Here is a 20,276-nt window from a genome sequence, read left to right as displayed (position 1 = left end):
GCGTACGCCTGCCGTTTTCAACAGATCAGGGCAGATAACGATATCATTCGAGCTTATGGTTGGCTAGGAGCGTGCTATGCGGCGAAGTTCATTTTTAAGAGTGTGGTGCTGGTGCTAGTGTTGGTGTTCGTGCTGAAAGAGCTCGCCGTTGTTGCAAAGGCGGGCAACATCACGACTAACGCTCTGGGGGGAATGTGCGTCCTCGGCCGACTTCTAAGGGAACACCGACATATGTCTGACAGCGTCTGAGGAAAACCCAGGAAAAACCCCTGACAGCACAGCCGGCACCGGGATTCGAACCCGGGTACCTCCCAGTCTCGACGTGAAACTTCACCACATAGCACGCTCTTAGCCAATCACCACCCCGAATGACATCGTTCTGTCCCCTGATTGGTTAAAAACGGGAGGCGTACGTCTTTTCGGAACACTTATGCAGTTCCAAAAAAAGGCGTACGCCCCGCGCTTTCCACAAATCGTGAGTGATAAAGGTATCATCCCGTGCAATGGTTGGCCTTCACCGTGCCATGTGGTGAAGTTCTGTTTTTAGAGTGTACAGTATAGAAGAACACCAACAAATTTACTACCCTGTTGTGGCAGCCTAACCGGGCGTTTTCCCTCAGTACCCAGAATGGATGCAGAGAAAGCACGCTTTACAGGATAGAAGAAACAGCAGCGCATTTACTCTGCTTAGGATCTGCGTCAGTCTGCGACGCTGTGGTTACCTACATCAGGACCGCTAAAGCACAATTCGGATGAAACTAAGAATGGCTGTTGTTGTCTCAGCATCGACGTCAACCATGCAGGTGCGGATCACGCACACGAGGTATTTTTCTGTTCAAGCGAGAGCTCGCGATACTAAATGTACTCACTGAGCTGTCGCAAGTACTAACTGAAGGTGACGTTTGTACTATATGCGCAGATATTTGTCAGCGGTGAAATAGTCTAGGTTATCAAGCTGCTTTTCCGCAACTGCTGGGAAACAGTCGCGGGGGTCTGAGCGCTACCACCTGCCAAGCTCTCATACTGCACGCGTTTAATGTTCGAAGAAAGAAGCAGGCATCTCAAAAGCTCTATCGCGACCACACATATCGGTGACATCCCACACTCGCGGTCGAGCCGTGTGCCTCTCAAACGTGAAACTCGGCTTTCTGTATATCGAATACGAGCATCCCTGACTAATAGAGAGCCCCGTTGCTCGTCTGAGCCTAAAACTGCGCTGCCTCTCACGCAAACTGTTTGCGAGACCGGAGCTCATGCGATCGCGTTCAGAGAAGCCATCCGACACCGGGCGGAAGTCCCGAGGAAACCGGAAACTCTACTATGACGTCACGTGGATCCATTAAGGGCGTGTGGGAGAAGTCAGAAAAATGGGGGGGGGGGAGGCTTTTGGTCGGCTCCTTGTAATCAAGCTTCATTAAGCGCTCCGCCTCCGTTATCGAACGCGCATGCGCCCCTGGAAGTATAGCGTTCTCTTTCGGTAGGGGGTTATGCACGGCTGAGTGCTTCTAGGCTCGGTTCTGATATGAGCAATATGGAGATGATACGCTTGATGTGCACGACAGAAATGAAGATGTATCAGGCCATCCAGGGAATATCTGTGATAAGCGGCCTGCGGGTAGTCGGTATAAATCTGAAATTAACTGACTTGTTTAACCGCATCTCCTTGGTGCTGGCTCTAAAAAATTATCACGTACTCGCGCGGCTTTGCGAACATATTTTATCCTTGATAAAACAGCAAAAAAGCAGGCGAGCTGGTGTATACTGGTGTACACGGTGTATACTGGTGTACACGTATGCTTCCATAATTAAAACTCTGAGATTGATGGAAAACGAAACGACACGGACAAAATCTTTTGTCCGTGTCGTTTGTCCGAACTTTGCACTGAACGGATCATTGCTATGTGTCGTGTGTCCATTTTTTCGTTTTTCCCTTTTCTTCTCTCCCCTTCTTTTTTTTCTCTCTCTCTGTGGCAACTTGCCGCCCGTCTTGGCAGGCAGACCGCCGTCTCTTTCTTATTTTTCTTATTTCTTTCGATAAAGGATACCCCCCAGGGTTTTAATTATGGAAATATTTTATCTGTTGCGAATAGACGTTGCATCCGTGACTGACTGTTGTCGTGCCTTGATTTGAAGATTATTCCTGCGATACAAATTTTGACGGGTTGCCGAGAGTGACCGTGGACACTTATGGTTGCTTACACCGAGCGTGTGTCAATTTGTTTTAATGCGTTCCTGTAGCTAAGCAGGCGAGCTGATCTGCATGCATTGCAAGGCAGTTGTAATTGTGAAGGCGGCGTTTCGCGCATATACATAACGTATATGAAATACTTCCACTGTGTTTATCTGGTGGTGTACTTAGACTGTATATCAATATCCACGGCATATCTGCACTTGTCCGTCCGTTTTCACTATTGAAATGTGTAGACGCTGGCCACGGGACCAAACTGTTTCGACTTCTTCGAGTTATTATCCAGTGTGAACTGGTGACTAGCTGCGTCACCTTACAGACATTCTCTGACGAGAAAATGGCTGCTAGCATCAGTGTGACGTTACGGCGAGAGTGTCACATTTGCTCAGAAAGGGACAAGTTAAAATTGTTGCAATGACGTACACCCTATTAAAGGTTAGAGTGTCTGACTGTTGGCGACGTTACTCTACAGGACTATAGGGACGGTGAATAATAGAGACAGGACATATCTAACTTACACTGCGGCCGGTACTGCGGCAGTTTGATGAGGCCTGTCTTTATTGTTCACCGCCGCTAGTCCCGTAGTGTAGAGCCGCCAACAGTCAGTCATGTACCAACCGGCCCAATACATTTAGTGATTGTTAGAGAGTGTATTGGTCGATGCGTTTTCACCTTGTTTGTTGTGTCCGAACACAAATGTAAGAGAGGAAAAAAAAAAGTCTTAGTAATCATACCGTGAACGCCCATCAATACTCCAGCGTTGTCTCCAAAATATGTTGCTGTAGGTAGCGGGAACATAATCATCGTTCTGCTAGGTTTGCATCCACCTCAACCAACTTGCTGGCTCCGTCGCGGACTAAGCTTTCGTTGCCCTACTTTCTTTCTTTCTTTCTTTATTTTATTTTTTTTGCCGCCTTGCTTTCATTATTCCCCCGTGAGAAAGCAAAATTAGAGCAAATAAGAGAATGCATAAAATAATTAAATGAGGGGAAAAGTAAAAACATAACACAGCGGACTGGAGCATGGCCGTCTGTCACTCGTGTACTTCTACTTCACTACATGACTGCTTACCTAGGAGCAAAAGTTGCAACACTCTTTCCACGCATGACCCTCCGCGCGAGAGGTGTACGTCTCAAAACTAACAACTCCCTCCCGGTTTCGCGTTATCGAGTTTGCAGAACCAACATCATAAAAAGTCCGCCCATTTCCTTCCCAGGCAGCAACCTCGTTTATTCTGGCCGTGAAGTCGGCGGCCTTTTCCGCTCCCCTTTAACGAACTGGCCAAGAGAACACTGCATTGTACATAGCCGGGTCGGAAAGCGCGAAACAAAAGCGATGGAAGACCTATACACACGCCACAAAAATCTCGCACACGCAGCAGCATGCTTCCCATTAGAGAGGAGTTCCTTTTCTTCTCTCCCTCGTCCATCACGTGATTGCCGACAGGAGCTAATGAGGAACGCCGATGGCATCCCCGGAATGGGATAAATAAACGAGGGGGGGGGGGGGGGTGATGGAATCCTCGAATATCTCATTATGTAGTCATGCGATGATTATCGCCATGTTATAAGCTTTATATGGACTAATACGTGGACGTTCTTGTGTACCTTACTTTTCGTGTGTTCCGATGGGTTTGGAGGATTTTCAGTTCACTGTAAGCCTAGACATTAATAGGGTTTAATGACAGTAATATGTATTCGTTTCCGATGGGTATATGGAACGTATCTGATAACGAAGGGATATCAGTGCAATCTTTCTTTCTTTCTGTTTCTTTGTTACGCAACAAAGGATGGCTTAAAGAAGTTGAGTCTCAACCTTTTTAACTGTAAGCGCGCCCCTATATTTGTGGGTGTCAACTCGATGACTTAGTTGGTTCTCAAAAGTTGGTACCACGGCATCTAACCGCGTGGCGAAGTATCGCGTAAAACGCATATAAAACAACGAGGTATTACGGACTGTTATGTTTGCAGGACATTAAAGACAAGCGGGGTCCGAAAAGCGCGAACCTCCGTATGTGTCATTTGCAGGCGTTCGTGCAGCAACGCTAGCCGGCGTGACATATTTACGCATGCACAATAAGAGTGGGGGCAAGATAGGTTCACTTCTCTTTGAAAAGAGGGCGAAATAAATGGCGGGCTCGCTCCGGAACGCACAATGTAATCACATTTACATACGTAAAAGAAACAGACGCCCTACAAAAGAAGGACGACTCAAATGGAACGTATAAAAAATAAGTAAAGACGGACATTATCGTTCCTCCTGTATGCTTTATTCTCCCTTTCAGCTTTTACACTTTTATTTTCCCTTTTTTATCAACTTCTCCTCTCGCTAACATAGCTGTGTAGATACACCAGCAGACGTTGACATTCTGGTGCTGTTTTTCTTCTCCTTCTTTTTTTTTTCTTTTTTTGTCGCATAGTGGAACTTCGTGTAGCAGTATTCCTCTTTCTGTAGTCATCATTGGGCTAACTGCGGTTGTATTTCTTTTTATTGCATTTGTTGTAACGTCCGATAAGGAGTGGATCTATTCGATAGAACTATCAGTAAGGGTAGGTCGACACGAGGAACATCCAAAATGTGTTGAAATATGGATTACACCCATTACGCTGAAAGCTGGTAGCAAGTTTCACCCTTTTGAATGACGTACGCATATGTGGATGATTTTTGCACGGTTGGTACGCAACTCTGATGATTTTTGTTTCGCAGGATATGAGCCGTTTTTACGAAAAAATGCAGCCAGAGATTGCACCGAACAATATCCCTAATGGATAATGTTCATTTTTCTTTACGTATTTGTCTCGAGAGGGGGGTATGCATTTAGTACGAGCGCACGTTATTATTGTAGTATAATGTTTCTACTACCGCGTCATCTGTTGGCGGTGGCGGCTGCTGATGCGTTTGAAAGTCATCTCCGTTGCTAATGGCTCAGCACATTCGAGAATGATACCGCAACATTTCGTCTTGAATGCCTGAAATCACGGCTCGATGCAGATGTGGGCTTCGATTACATAAAACCAGCCTTTGACGTATGTTCAAAAAATGCACCAGGGGCCGCGCAGTCTCTGATGGACTCTACTTCGCAGTTAGAAGTTGTTATTGTCGAATAAACGGCTGCAGCGATATCCAGGCAGATATCCAGGAACATAAACCACGTGTAGCTTTAGACCCCCGATGTACTGATTGTGTACCTGCAGGGAGCCCAATTGCGTTACTCCCGGGACCCAAGAGTGGACATGGGGTCCCCGTGAACGAAGTTATCTCCCAAATGTATGAACGTGGGTAACGCTACGTTGCTTTGTGGAGGGACATTGTTAGGCCAGTGAGGTTGTCTCTCTTTCGTAGGTTTGTTATTGCGAGATGAGTTGGAACAGAACTGACCGATATAGTCGTACATTCTCCCGTATATTGTGTGTACGTGGGAAGCTGGTGGAAAAGCAAAACACTATAAATTATTAGAGAGTCCGTAATTCGATGCTCATTAGTGGCATTGTCGCGGGTGTCCCAGGAGGCAGAAAAAAAGGAAAGGAAGACGCAGTGCTCTACGGTCTCCTTTTCTTTTTTTTTTTCTAATGCATTCTCACGATAGGAGTGCCTTTGGAGTTCGCGCGGTCTCGCGTGGCCTCCATCCCTCACATCAAACGCAGGCAGTGCCCTCTCCCGTGTTGCAAGTGTTCCAACTCTGACTTCCCTCCTCCACTTGCTTTCTGAATTCCTATGATCCCGCTTCCCCCTCCTCCGCCCCCCCCCCCACCATACGGGGGGGAGGGGGTAATGTCACTGGCCAGATGTTGGGTGACGTCACAGCTCACAGGATGCACATCAACGGAGAGCTCAGTTGGTGCACGCTTTCTCACAATCTGTGTCCAGTATTCGCAGCGTGTGGACGCGTCATGTCCGTTTTTTTCGGAAGATATAATTCCATTAAAGGTAGTAGAGCCGAAGCGTTCGTCAGCAATGCAAAAGGGAGTCGGCGGGAGCGGGTTCTGTTGCAGATGACAACGAGCTCCTAATGAGCTCCAAAACACCGAAACGTGGAGAATGACATTCGGCATGCGAGATGTCTGGTTGGTAATACCAAAGGAGCACCAAAGTGTTGTATGTGACTTCTGTTAGCTCGTGCTTCTCAAAAGCATTTTTTTCATTATTATCATGGTGGCCCGTTGCAATAATTCAGGCAAAATAACCGTAACCCTTATGTCTTGTCTCTGCACGTATCTCTTTAATACCTTTGACACACGGACAGGCTAGAACTCATTTCAAGTAGGAATCCTTTATACAGCTTCGAAGGACTTTTTATTAAAAGGAGTCCCTACCGCAAGACATACGGCACTGCTGATGTCTCTTTACTGTTTCTCTCGGTGCACGCCGTCAGATATGTGGGGCTAGCTGTCCAGCAAAGAAATGGCGGAGCAATACAACGTATTTCCAAGCAGTAAATTTTAAATAGCTAACTGTGTGCGCATTTTATCCAAACAGTTCAGGGAAGATTTGTCGGAAACGCGGTAGGTACTGACGACCTTCGTGCAGTTAAAAAAGAAAAGAAAAAAGCGCCCGTATTGGGCGTGATGGGACTCTAATAAGTTTACGAAACTGTTTAACGATTCGTAAATAAATGTAACCGGGTACGTTTTAAACACGGCCAAAATCCGGGTTGGTTGGTGGCACATTGTTAAAAGCGATAAAACCGCAGTGCCAGGATTACGTTTTACGTGATACGTTTTAGTGCATCATATTGGCGTGAGATGCAAATTATCGGCTGACCCTGCGTTAGAGGCTGCTTTTCAATCGTAAAGGCGATGGCCGACCTCCTCTCCGCAAACGGAAATTATGCATTGTCGTGCTTTAGTGGACGCAAACGCCGTTCGGATAGATGCGTCCTTCTCTTGAAAGCGGTATAACTCACGCCCAACCATATCAGCTCATTGCATATTCATTAGTGTGAACTTGTTCAAGGTGTATGAGCACGCTACCCGATTCCTTCCGCACTCGCATGAACCGAAACTAGAAATACGAATTAATAGAGCTAATGAAACTTAAGCACAATGGTTAACGACAGGCATACCACCGGTAGTGAAATGCGACCGAGATAACTTGATCGTGACGCGTTATTTGGTTTCTCTATATCACTGTTAGAAAAAAAGGTATAAAGAAAGTATAATAATGTGCTCTTATACCTCCTTTATACCTTCTGCTTCGAATATATACCTTTAGAGGGTATAGAAGAGGTACATATTTTCTATTTATACCCCCAACCCTTCTCAAGGGTATGAAAGAGGTATAAAGGAGGGCTAACGTACCATATTTATACCACATATCACCACGCGTTTATACCGGGTACCAGGACTAGGTCACCAGGCTATATACGGTATGAGGCGGCTTATACCTTCTGATTGTTTATACCTTTATGTTTTTTATACCTTTACTTCCGCAACGTGCTGCATCACATCATCGTTATTTTTTTCTTGGGACGGCATCAGCTAAGTTAAACGGATATTTAATTAAGAAACACAGACATCAGTACAGTACTATCTGAATCCACATGGTTAGTTTATGGCTGCATAATATCTGTATTGCTGGAATGTTGAATCTAGATGTCCTCACCCCTAGAATTGCGTACCAGACGAAGGCTGCTCCACAGTTTGTCAAGTCGCCACCGGTATATCTGTATTTGTTGCTCTGTAAATGTCTGTCTCGCGATACACACTTGATGACAGCGCAGAGCGATCTTGCTCCATGAAAATTTCCTGTAGTTTTTAACTCCATATTTTCTTTTATTTACATGGGGAGTAATGTGCACGAGCTTTGCTTTCTACTTCACAACCGTATGCGTTTGCGTGTGTTTGTAGTACGTGTGTGTGTGTATGTCAAAAAACGTTCTTCCCTTCAAAGGTGATTTTTCTAGTTCTCTCCTCTAAAAATGCCTACGCCTAGGTGTGAATTAATACCATGATGATACTCGTGCAGACCCTCACAGGGGTATAGAGGTGTACCCCTAAAGGTATGGCATATAGCCCTTTGTTGAGGACTATTTTTTTTATACCTGTAAGCGGGGTATAAAATAATACCTAAGAAGGGCTAAGTTATTGAGCAGGCGATCTATACCTCTAAAGGTATAGATTTTTCTTTGAATACGAGCGGTGATTCACTTTTTTTCCTTATTAAATTGGATGCTAATTTTATAAAGGGGTTTATGAATCCCAAAGGGACGAAAACGACGGCAGACATCGGAGATGCCAAGGTGCCGATGGAGTGTACCAACCCTGGCAATGACTTAATCACATTAAGGTTATAAGGAAAGAGGTACAATAGTGCTAGTGTGGAGAAAGAGAGACAAGGAGAGTGAGTGAAAAGTGTGGAAGACGTATAGCTCTCCGTTCATGTTGCGCGAACACAATAAACAAAAGTTTCTCTTCACATCGTCTGCAACACGGCCACCGAGTGACAAGATGTCACGCAGATTGTTCCTTCCCACCCGCATCATTTTTGTGTCTTTTACACCACCACACGCATGCAACTGTGGTTCTCCCCTCCCCACGGTTCAATAGCTCTGACCTGAGCTGGGTCGACTCATGAAAGTCAATGAGAGGGAGCGCCAACGACAAATTGGAAAGGTGGATTTGTTCACACCTCACATCACTTCGCAAAGAAAGAAAGATCGAAACCGATTTCGAGGCTTAAATTTGATTGCAAGAAAGGCGACAAAAGTGCTTTCGTGTGCTGGGCCTGTATCATGAACGTAAACGAGCAGTAAGAGTGTTCTTTCTTTCTTGTCAAAGTAAATAAACTACGTGAAATGTGTGGTTCAGTATTACTCAAGAAAGCGCTAGCTTGTGTGTGCGTGCGGTGCATGGAAGACACTGTGTAGAGTAGGTTTGCTCCTCCCTCTAACTGAAAGTCCTAACAACGGGTAAAAAAGTGACCTTTACTAGGCAAATTTTCGACTTAAGCTCGCAGAAATTTACATAATTAAACTTACGTTACACGACATTCACATGAGGAGGTGGCAAAAACCCAGTAAGAACAAATGCCATTGACCGCATGACTCTAGGTGGTGTAGTTTTTTTATTATAATTCAATGACACGTTTTCTGGGACACCCTGTATATTTGTTGTTATAGCTATCTAAACGCTTGTTACCGGAGGTGCACCGCTTAAATCCAGGAGGTGTATTTGTATCAGCCTTCCTTTTATGTGTTATGCGTTTGTGAAGACAGGAGATTATCTGCTTGATTAAAAAGAAAGAAAGAAAGAAACACTCATAAATACGTGGAAGCACACTCCAGTCTAGCTTGACCAAGCTACATCAATCGACACCACACAGAAGCAACCACGAAACTTTGCGTATCCTACGAGTAATCTCCGAAAATACGATTAAGCTTCTCCATTTAGGCAAGAGAGCAAATGAAATTATTATTATTTTTCAGTCTTCATATCACTCTGCTGCTAAACACGGAAAGCCGCACTGGTCTCATTGTACATACCATCAGATCAATGTAATAAATTTTCTTTATAATAGTAGCACCTAAATGACACATCACACATGGTATTGCTTCGAGTAAGGCGTTAAAAAGCAAACAGGAGGATGAGTCAATTCAATTCAGACCAAAATGAAAGCTTTTGGTCTGGATTGTCAGTAGCAATATAATAGCTAATAGTATAGTACTATAAGTAGCTACGTATACAGTGTTTCCGGTGAGAAAGTGTCATTAGATTTCTAAAAATAGGTCTAACTTCAGAAAATTATGAAACTACTTGGAATACACACACATACAGACTTCTGCCACAGATTCAGGCCGTTTGCATTCGCGTCACACATTAATTAAGCTAATTTTGCTAATTGAACTCGAAAATTAGCCAAGCAAAGGTAACGTTTTTCTTGATGAATTCGGAAGCCAAAGGCCATAGCACACTATTCCAACCGAAATCACAGTTTTTTTCAGAAGATTTGTACAAAAATTTGACAGCCGCAAAACCGTCACTTGGCAACGCGTGCTCCATGAAATTTGCATTTGAGTAAATGCTGGCTCTGCCTTTATCGAGAGAAAGTGGAAAGAGCCACACCCGATCGAGGGCATTGCAGCGGTAACCGACGTTATCAGTGGCTGGGGACTGACGGTATGCACGTTGATAAGGGCGGAAGGCGTGATTATGTCCTTGTTCGCATAGGAGGGAGGGTATTTGGATGTAACGAAAACTTCCGCAAACGTAAATATCAGCAAGCGCACCTCGCACGGGGACGGTTTTGCGGCTGTCAAATTTTTGTACAAATCTTCTGAAACAACCTGTGATTTCGGTTGGAATAGTGTGCTATGGCCATTGGCTTCTGAATTCATCAAGAAAAACATTACCTTTGCTTGGCTAATTTTCGAGTTCAAACAGGGAAACGAGTGGGAAACATCCCACATCACCATCATCATCATCCATTCATCTATGTTGTTATTGTTGTTGTTGTTTCGAGTTCCATTAGCAAACTTAGCTTAATTAATGTGTGACGCGAATGCAAATGGCCTGAATCTGTGGCAAAAGTCTGTGTGTGTGTATTCCATGTAGTTTCATAATTTTCTGCCTATTTTTAGAAATGTAATGACACTTTCTCACCGGACACCCTGTATAATAGCTATAAGTAGCTAACAAAAAAAGATGCGTTGATGTGTGTCCATGCGTCGATTTAGTTACCATATACAGTAATAGCAATAACTGTGGCAGTGTAAACATGCATCAAGTGTGACATTCATAGTTAAAGCAACTAACCTTGTGCTTGAGTCGGTGACGGCGTCCCCCATGCTGCTTTATAGGAAGTTTCTGAAAAAGAAGCGGAAGTTTAATAAGTATGTGGCACGTTAACCCCAGACCTCCCATGGATTTCGGACTCTTCCCTAGCTATACGCTGCGAGGCCCCACACAACATAGTCAGGTGACAAAGGCACTTGTTCACTCCCTCCGGATCTGTGGCCTTCTGGGTGAACTGTGATCAATTTTGTGGTTGTTTTCCGTTTTGTTTGTTTGTTTTTCTTTTTCTTTCTTTTGCTGGGAATAGCAAGCCGCCGTAGCGCAGGCTAACCTTTCCCTCCTTTGTTTTATAATAAGCATATATCCCCCCCCTCCCCCGATGCATGGGAGCTCAAAAACAGAGAGTGACGTAATCTAGTTGTACTAAGTACTAGCTGCCCAGCAAATGATTATGGATTATACGTTTCCTTGCAGAAATATCCTACAATGAACGTAAACAATCTTTCCGTGACTAATCTACGAAATCAACGACACAGCAATCTTGTTCAAGACGTCCGTGTCAAATGGAGTGAGAAAACGAGCCACCGCCGAGACATGCTACCCTACACGATATTATGTAAGTGCATATATACGTATAAGTATATATGTATGTATAGTATATGTATAAGTAAGTATATAAGTGATATGTAAGTATGCAAATAATATTTATGTAGAATTCGACGCGTCTCACGTAACACTATAGTGACGCAATGGGACAAACACATGATGGCGAGGTTATCGCAAGACAATGTCGCCTGTCCATATAACGAACGAACGTCGCAGTTTAACAGAAATTACCTTATTAGTCATCTTTCCTTCGGGTTTAGTATAGAGTCGGAGTAGGTGGATCTGTTTCTCTCTTTGTATCACAAAAGGAGATTGATTGCGATAAAAACAATTGAAGAAATCGGTGGAGATGTTTAGAAACGCAAATGATTGAAGAAAAGGGGCCGCCTAAGCAGAAACAAACCGCGTTTTTTGTCGTGTCACGGCAAAGAAAGCGTTTCTTCCCCCTGTGTTTGTCCTTTCTTTTTCTTTTCAATCATTTGCGTTTCGAAACATCTCCACCGATACTTGCGATACTTACATCCATCGGCTGAGGCACGATAATCAATGCAAGATGTATCATCGATGTTGTGTATACAGCGCAATCTGCTGCGAGCGTTCTCATTCTCCCCATTGTCTAATCATGTCGCCCGTGAATATATAGAAGCAATGTCTTAAGGTAGCTTCCTTGGACCGTCCTCGCGAATTGAACGTGAGATACAACGTGACATACAACGATGTGAAATACAACGTGAGATACGAATGGAATACCCGGATCAAACGAGCGTACATCTACCTCTGTGCGTGCAACAGCAGGAACAATAAGCAAAGGGACTCCATACAAGGTCCCCTTTTTGCAGAGCCTATATGATGACGATGGAAGGAGAGAAGGACGGAAGCCGTATAGATCGATTTCAGAGCTCGCGCCAAGTTTGGCGGCGAATATTGAACTATCGACGTGCTCTCTCTTCTAGCTTTTGCTGGTTCGTGGGCTGAGCTGGCTGGAAAGCCCGGATGTGGAGCGGCTTGTCGAAGCCATTGTAGCACTGAACAAACTGGTTCTTCCTCCTCACCCTCCCACTTCCCCCCTTTTTTTTCTTCTCGTCTTCGATCTTGTGGCGAACTGAGTTAAAAGTCGAACGGTATAGCAACATCTTCGACGCGCGAGTAACATATAGGCTATACGCAACGGAAGGTATTGAGGAATCCGAGGGTTTAGTCACGGCGTAAGGCATGCCCGTTTGGTCGGGTACGTTGCAATGAAGTTTTTGTTAAAGGTGCAAATATAGAGAGCTTAAGTATACCGTACGCTATCGTTTTTATGTACGCAAACGATAACGTTGGTGGGTCTGCGCACTGCGCGAAGCTCTCTTTCTGTGATGAGCGTGCGCAGAACCTTCAACGCTATCCCTTACGTACGCAAAGGCGATAGCGTACGATGTACCAAAAACTCTCTAGTGTCTGCAATTTTAGACTCCCTTATTTAATTCGATGCGATACGTCTCATAAAAATCATGATGGAATCGTCAGCGGAGGCAAGTGACACCCGTTTTATGTATAACACTTCGGTAACGCATGTACGGACGCTGGAAACCAATGTTGTGCGAGTCCAATCGCTGCCACCAAAGCTCCAGAGATAGAATCGCTTGACCTCTAACGGGTGACCTGGCTCTCGTCGTTGTGACGTTGTAGGATGTTCGAGCAAACAGTGTGCGCGTGGAAGGGTTACGGAGGGAAAGCTGAAGGTTTCAGTACGCTGTATAGGTCACTAAAGGAAAATTTGCGAGGTACAGCCCTTTGAGAAGACGATGTTTGAGGTAGCCGTCTTTCCATCAATTTATCTTGACTTGCTGCTTACAGATGAGGAATTGCATGTATTACTCACTTTACTCCCCTTTTCAACTTTTTGCCACTTTGTCTTTCCCAACCTGCGATGTGGAATGTTTTGGTTACTCTGCAATATATTTTCTGATACCGTCTATCATGCGGCGCTATAGAAACAACTCTGCACAACGTACTCGTGCCAACTGCCGTTGTCCAGAATATATTGTGAACGCAGATCGTATGGCTATCTGCACTTCCATTTATACTCAGAGGCGGATCCAGGATTTGTCTGAGGGGGGTCCTACCTTAGACAGCACCATGTACACTACCTAGGGTCAATTGCAACTCTATGTAACGACATAAATCGAGGTCAGGACATTCTGACCCCCTGTTTACAAACGATGCGACACTTTAGTGGTAAAATTGAACAGTAATATTCCTTTTTTGTAGAGTAGAAAATTGTGAAAGAAGCTTGCACTCAATTTACTTCCTCATCCCCAAGAAAAAGAATCGGCCTGTAGGTGTGGTTGCAATATTCCCACAAACCTCAGTCAGTAACCGAAATTAAATCTCGTAACGTACAGCTTTCCACCTATACGGGAAACTCCTTTACAACATACACTTACGACGCTTCGAACTAATAAAGCATTATAAGCCTTTGTAAGAGTTCCTCAGTGCTCTTAAGCGACAAATTGTTAGAAAAAACAAAACTAGTCATTGCAAGGGAACCAGAAACTCGCCATCCCAAATGCGGGCAATTGTATTAATGTCCCCGTCTAGCTGTATCCATTCATTCCTTCTTCTACGACTTCTTTCAATATTTGTGGTTTGCTTTGTTCTTTTTGTTCCTTTTTGCTGCGTCCTTCTCTCACACCCTTCCTCCTCTTTTTCTTACGCCTCGCTGTGTACGATTGTGTTACGTTAGAATACGTTTTTGGGAAGGGTGATTCCGGGGAAAGTGCGACGCGGAAGCGTCACGGACGTCTTCCAAGAAGGCGATACCGCGATAGGCTGCCATTTGTGGCCCCCGCCTGCTTCAATAAGCACCAGGAAACTTCGAACAAACATCCCACCTTTCGAATATTCGGCCGCCATTGATATATTTCGCTTATTATGAGCATCGCTTCGCTTTATGTAACATCCGCAGAATCTTTGGTCTCGAGGGTTACAATCACGGTGATAACATGGAACGATAGATAGTGTATTCACGTATTAATTTATAAAGTTGTATATATGTATAGTTGCCACCATATACGAGAAATACGCTAATAAAAATCACGACGCAGGGGACGCATTATTTTGTCTCTCTCTCTCTCTCTCTCTTTTGCTTTACATTCTACACTCTTAAAACCGAACATCACCGCATAACACGCTAAGGCCAACCATTGCGCAGAATGATACCGTTATCACTCCTGATTGGTGTAAAGCACGGGGCGTACGCCTTTTTGCGACACTTGACATAACTGCATAAGTTTCACTAAAAGGCGTACGCATCCCGTTTTCAACAAACCGGGGGACAGAACGATGTCATTTGGGATGGTGGCATGCGTGTTATGCATTAAAGTTCTGTACAACGACTTTCTTGTTGGAAGAGTCGTTTCTCTGCCTTTGTGCGAACCACATTTTTTGGGAGGTGGACTTACTGCACTACAAACTGATACCTGAGTGAACGGATCAACCTCTGTTTCTCGCGCTCTGAAACTCGAGTAGCGTGACGCGATATTTCCTTTTGTTACGTATTCGTCAGCTATAGCTCAGTAGCTTTCTCTACGGAGTCAACGTTACTCGTATCTTGAATGCAGAACCTCATATTGTCTGGGATGCGGTTAAAGAACTGCTTTATAGGCAAACGTGCTCTATATGCTCCACCAGTTGACCGCTCGGCAATATAGAGGAACAGGCATCCAGAGATTCCTTCCCTCTGTTTTTTAGGGTGATAAAAATCAGACTTCACCACTGCACAGACCAACCACTACAGAGACAGCTACCGTTACCACCCCATTTGAGGAGAAGAAAGCCAGGCGTAGAACTTCACCGCATAACACGCACAGAACCAACCGTCATTCAGAATGATATCGTTTTCTTCGGTGATTTGTAAAAAGAAGAGGAAGTGTACGCCTTTTTGTATCAGTTAACATTCATCGAAATTGATATAAAAAGCCTTAAGATAAGTGTATCATTCTGAATGACGGTTGGTTCTGAGCGTGTTATGTGGTGAACTTCTGTTTCTATAGTCGTGACGACGCCCACTTCTGTGTGGCCAACAACAGCGAGTTTCCCCCCCCCCCCTCCCTCTGTTTGAAGTGTGCGGGAGACACATGCACTTGGGCACTGCAGCAGTTGTACGCTGGATGATATTCTACATCCCCAGAGGATCTTTCAGTTAAAGATACCCCTTTCTAGAGTCACAAACTGTCACTCTTCTGGACACTCGCAGCCTATATAGTCTCCCAGCAAACTTCACTCGCCCAAAATCTGACTCAACTCAGTTTGCTTGCACAGCTCACCCATCCTAGCAGCTATATAGTGGCCAGTTTATAACTTAACCTTCACTATTCCAACCGTCATAATTTCAACCAGGGTTGCGGAGTTGCCACTCCGGGGTTGGAATGATTCCGGAATGATTCCAGATTTATCAAAGTTTGAATGGAATGCCGGAAACTGTCCTGGGAATGGAATGGGAATGGAATTAGGCATTTGTTCGCAGACGGAATGGAATTGGAATGTATAATGGTCTGGGTGCCACACGGTCAAGGGCGATGGTTTCGTTTGGTTTTAAGAAGAAATAAAATTGAGATTTTGGCTTCACTAGTGTGAGGCCCGCAACCCCACATCACTTGCACCAGTTACTTTAGTGGAAAACTCCTGTAATGATGATGCCAATGAAGAGGAGAGGAGGAGGGCGAAATAAACTTGTCTTTGTGCTTTTTCCGTGCTGGGTATAATGTCAATCTCTATAGCACTGCTGGACTAGCTAGTACGGCTACCGGTCCTAATTCTTTTATTGGTGGAATTAAAGGAATGGAATGGGGTTGCCAAGCCATTCCAGGAGTGGGAATTGACCATACATTTTCATTCCGAGGAATTGAAAGGAATGGAATTATCACAAATCTTCATTCCTCGGAATGCAATTGGAATGGAATGGGTGGTCCCATTCCGCAACCCTGATTTCAACATCTGATATCATATCATCCCATCTCATCCTCACGTCGTGAGTCGTGAGGCTCCCCACACGAGTGAGGCCAACAACGGCAAACCGAATCGTCACAACCACCACCGCTGCCTGTTTTAAGAGTATATATGTTGGTAGGCAAGCAAAACTTCACCCCATATTACGCTAAGGCCAACCACTGGCACATGAGGAAAGCGTTATCACTGCATATTTGAGGAGAGAGCGGGGCGTATAGGCCTTTCTGTGACAATTAACGGATCCAAATTGACACAAAAAGGCGTACGCCCCCCCCCCTCTTCGAATCAGAGGCGATGACCCCATCAATCGTGATAATAGCTGGACCTGAGCGTGCTATGCGGTGAAGTTATGTTTTTAAGGTTTAGTGATCCGAATTGAGGGGATATACTGTGTCAACATTTGTCCGAGACCGTTTCACGACACCTTATACGGGTAGAAACACGCTACTAGATTTGGCAGACCTATATAGTGTGGAGCGATATCCATGTAGCATAACTGCACGTGCCTGCGCACGTGTCCACACAATTACACGGCGCGAAACGTTACGCCCGGTTCGCTGTATTTCGTATCGAGAAAGCGCGACGCGTAATTCAAAACGCGGATGGCGTGACGGGGGCAGGAAGTTCCATCTGACCAGTTCATGTCTAAGTACTCGCTGGGAAAAAAAGTCGATAGCAGTATTTACTGAGGGTGCGCAAATGTGAGAACAAACATGCTAAAGTCATGGATCGGTAACTTTCGCCCGAGCGGTCAGTGGCGAGGGCCTTCTATGCAGTGAACGTCCCATACGGTTCTATACACGGACATTGATAGATGGGGTCAGAAATGGGCTTCATATTATTTGCACGCGGACGTTTTACGATAACCGTGTGCAAAAAAAGAAACACAAGTAAAAAATAAAAAAAGAGAGGGAGAAAGACCAAGCTCGTCATTTCACGCTCGGTCGTTGGTCTTAGATATTGAATATGCCTACATATACGAGTGCGTTTTTTAAATGCGCGCTATTATTCATCGTCTCTCCGAAGTACAATTTGCATCTTTCCCGCGTCCAGGCTCGAAACCCTTTCCTCATGCAGTGACACTGACTGTCGTCTTTCTATACATGCACTCTAAAAACAGCTTCACCACGCCGAAGGCCATCCATTACAGAGAATGATGCCCTTCTCATTCCTGATTTGTGGAAAGCGCGGGACGTATGCCTTTTTGTGACAATTTACATAACATCATTAGTTTCATAAAAAGGCGTACGCCTCCCGTTTTCAAAAAAATCAGAGGAGATAACGATGTTAAATTAAGATGATGGTTGGCTAGGAGTGTGCTCTGCGGTGAAATTGTATTTTAAGAGTGACGCCAATGATTTTTCTGGTACCCTGAGTGGTCCAGACTCTTAAAAATGAACCTCATCGCATAGCACGCTCCTAGTCAACAATCACCCCAATTACATCGTTCTCTGTCCTGATCTGTTGAAAACGGGAGGTGTACGCCTTTTTGTGACACTTATGCAGTACATAATTGTCACAAAAATGGCGTACGCATCCCGGTTTCAACAAATCAGGGTACAGAACGATGTCATTCGGCATTATGATTGGCTAGGCCGGAGCGTGCTATGCGGTGAAGTTATGTTTTAAGAGTGCAGTTCTGGCACTTCGGTCAATGGTGGTTATTGGTTTCGTGACATCAATGCAATATTCCACTCTGTGATTTTCTTCCTCAGGACTCTCGTAGAACACATGTCCTTCCTTCTGGAAATCTGATAGGGAAATCTGTCGTATATACAAAGAGGGGCACTGACGTCAGACCTTTATATCGAGAGCTTCATTCATTCCATCCCTCACAAGCTCAATATGCGACCGGAACAACTGCGTGGGTCGACGCGTATATGAGATACGCAGTGCTGTGGAATTTTGCGCAGTTTTGGAGATGAAGAAGAAATACGAACCGCACATGTACACGTCTTATGTTTCGGGTTCATCCACGGTGGCATTGCGATGCCACACTCTTAAAACAGATGGTGTTGGAGGTGGAGGTGGTGAGGAGAGGTGAGGCTTGCCGTTGGTCTTACTCACGTGGGCAGCGTCACGACTGCAGCCAGGATGATGATGATATATGATATGAGATGTTGAAATGACGACAGTCGAAAGTGAAGTTGCTGGCCGGTCATTGCATGCTAAGGTTCGTGAGAAGTCCCGTGAGCAAATAAAGTCCGAGTCATCTATGTCCTTGGGCGGGTGCACTTTGCTGGAGGCAGCAGACTATGGGCAAGGTATTTTGGAGTATCTCTCGAGGCACTGGGATGTAGGACAACATCCAGCGTATACACTCTAGAAACAGAACTTCATCGCATAGCACGCTGTGCGCCAACCATTAACACGAATGACATTATCGCTTCTCATTTGCAGAGAGAGGGGCCACACGCCTTTTTGTGTCAATTTGATAAATGATAATTGCCACACAAGGTCGTCCTTTCTATCTCCCTCTCTCTTCGAATCCGAAGCGATAACCCTATCAATCGTAGCAATGGTTGGCGCACAGCGTGCTATGCGGTGATGTTATGTTCTTATAGTGTGTACAATTCCTGCAGTGTCCAATGTATTTTTCCAGCACCTCAGTATATGCACTATGTTCGATAGTTTCGGATTGCTGACACTGTCGGCAATTTGCGATACTGAGGGAGACAATCTTGTACGTATAATTGTACCTTAGAACAGAATTTCCCCGCATAACACGATGGCCAACCATCATCCCGAATAACATTGTTCCACGGATTTCCCCCCTATTTTTTCACCCCCCCCCCGAAATAGCTGCATGCATACCAATGCATATCCCCATAAACATATGCGTCCATAAACGTATAACCTCCCCCCCCCCCGCCCCCTTTGAAACTCGGTACCTCCGCGTGGAGCGTACCCATTTTTTGTGCCACTTATGCAGTTATGGTAATTGTCGCAAAAGGGCGTACAGCACTGTGCACACTTAACAGTAACACGACCTCCGTATAATCGGTGGCCCCAGTAGAAAGTGCGCAATGGTTCCCGACAATGCGAGTTGCAAACATGAAGGTCAGGTTTCGACTTACATATTTACTACTCGCATTGTGGCGAACCCTTAATTGCGCACTTTCTACTGGGGCCACCGATTGTACGGAGGTCGTGTTACTGTTAAGTGTGCACAGTGCTGTACGCCTCGCGCTTTCCAGAAATCAGCAGTGATAACGGTATCATTCTGTGCAATATTGTTGGCCTTCGGAGTGTTACGTGGTGTGCCGCGCTTTGGCGTGCGCCATGAGGGTGCGGGGCCAGCTGATAATGGTGAAGAACGGCTTTGAGGTGTCTGTGACGTATATGTGACGTGTGCGACGTATAATCAGCAAGTTTTATCTCCAATCGGTCATTTCAATGTTTGACAGAAAAGAAACCGGAAGTTACTGACAACGACGTCACGGCAGTGAAACCACCCGCTATAAAATTGAATTAGAATTCATTGGCTACAAAATTAAGTGAAATATCTTACACAGAGACTCTGAATTCAGGGGTGAGCAGCATAAGAACGCGTGTGACAGGGTTTGTTTAGCTTTTGTTTCCGTCCGGAATTGGGGTTGTCTTACTGGCTTCCATAAAGTTTTCTTAGCACTCTTAAAACAGAACTTCACCGCATAGCACGGTGAAGGCCAACCATTCCACAGAATGATGCCGTTATCACTCCTGATTTGTGTGAATCGCGGGGCGTACGCTTTTTTGTGACAATTAACATAACTACATAA

General features: G+C 44.9%; 1 protein-coding gene across 1 annotated transcript in view; it reads right to left on the bottom strand.

The window, feature by feature from the left end:
* The window catches only part of LOC135378178 (DNA-binding protein D-ETS-3-like), a 121,688-nt gene that overhangs the window by 16,949 nt on the left and 84,463 nt on the right, over positions 1-20,276 (bottom strand). Inside the window, exon 5 of the mRNA XM_064611106.1 lies at positions 10,939-10,989. Within this exon, the coding sequence (XP_064467176.1) occupies positions 10,939-10,989 (51 nt within the window). The remainder of the gene's footprint in view (positions 1-10,938; positions 10,990-20,276) is intronic.

Source organism: Ornithodoros turicata, chromosome 1 (assembly GCF_037126465.1).
Source record: "Ornithodoros turicata isolate Travis chromosome 1, ASM3712646v1, whole genome shotgun sequence".
Taxonomy (NCBI): Eukaryota; Metazoa; Arthropoda; class Arachnida; order Ixodida; family Argasidae; genus Ornithodoros; species Ornithodoros turicata.
The sequence above is the reverse complement of the archived record's forward strand: the minus strand, read 5'-3'. Positions and strand labels throughout refer to the sequence as shown.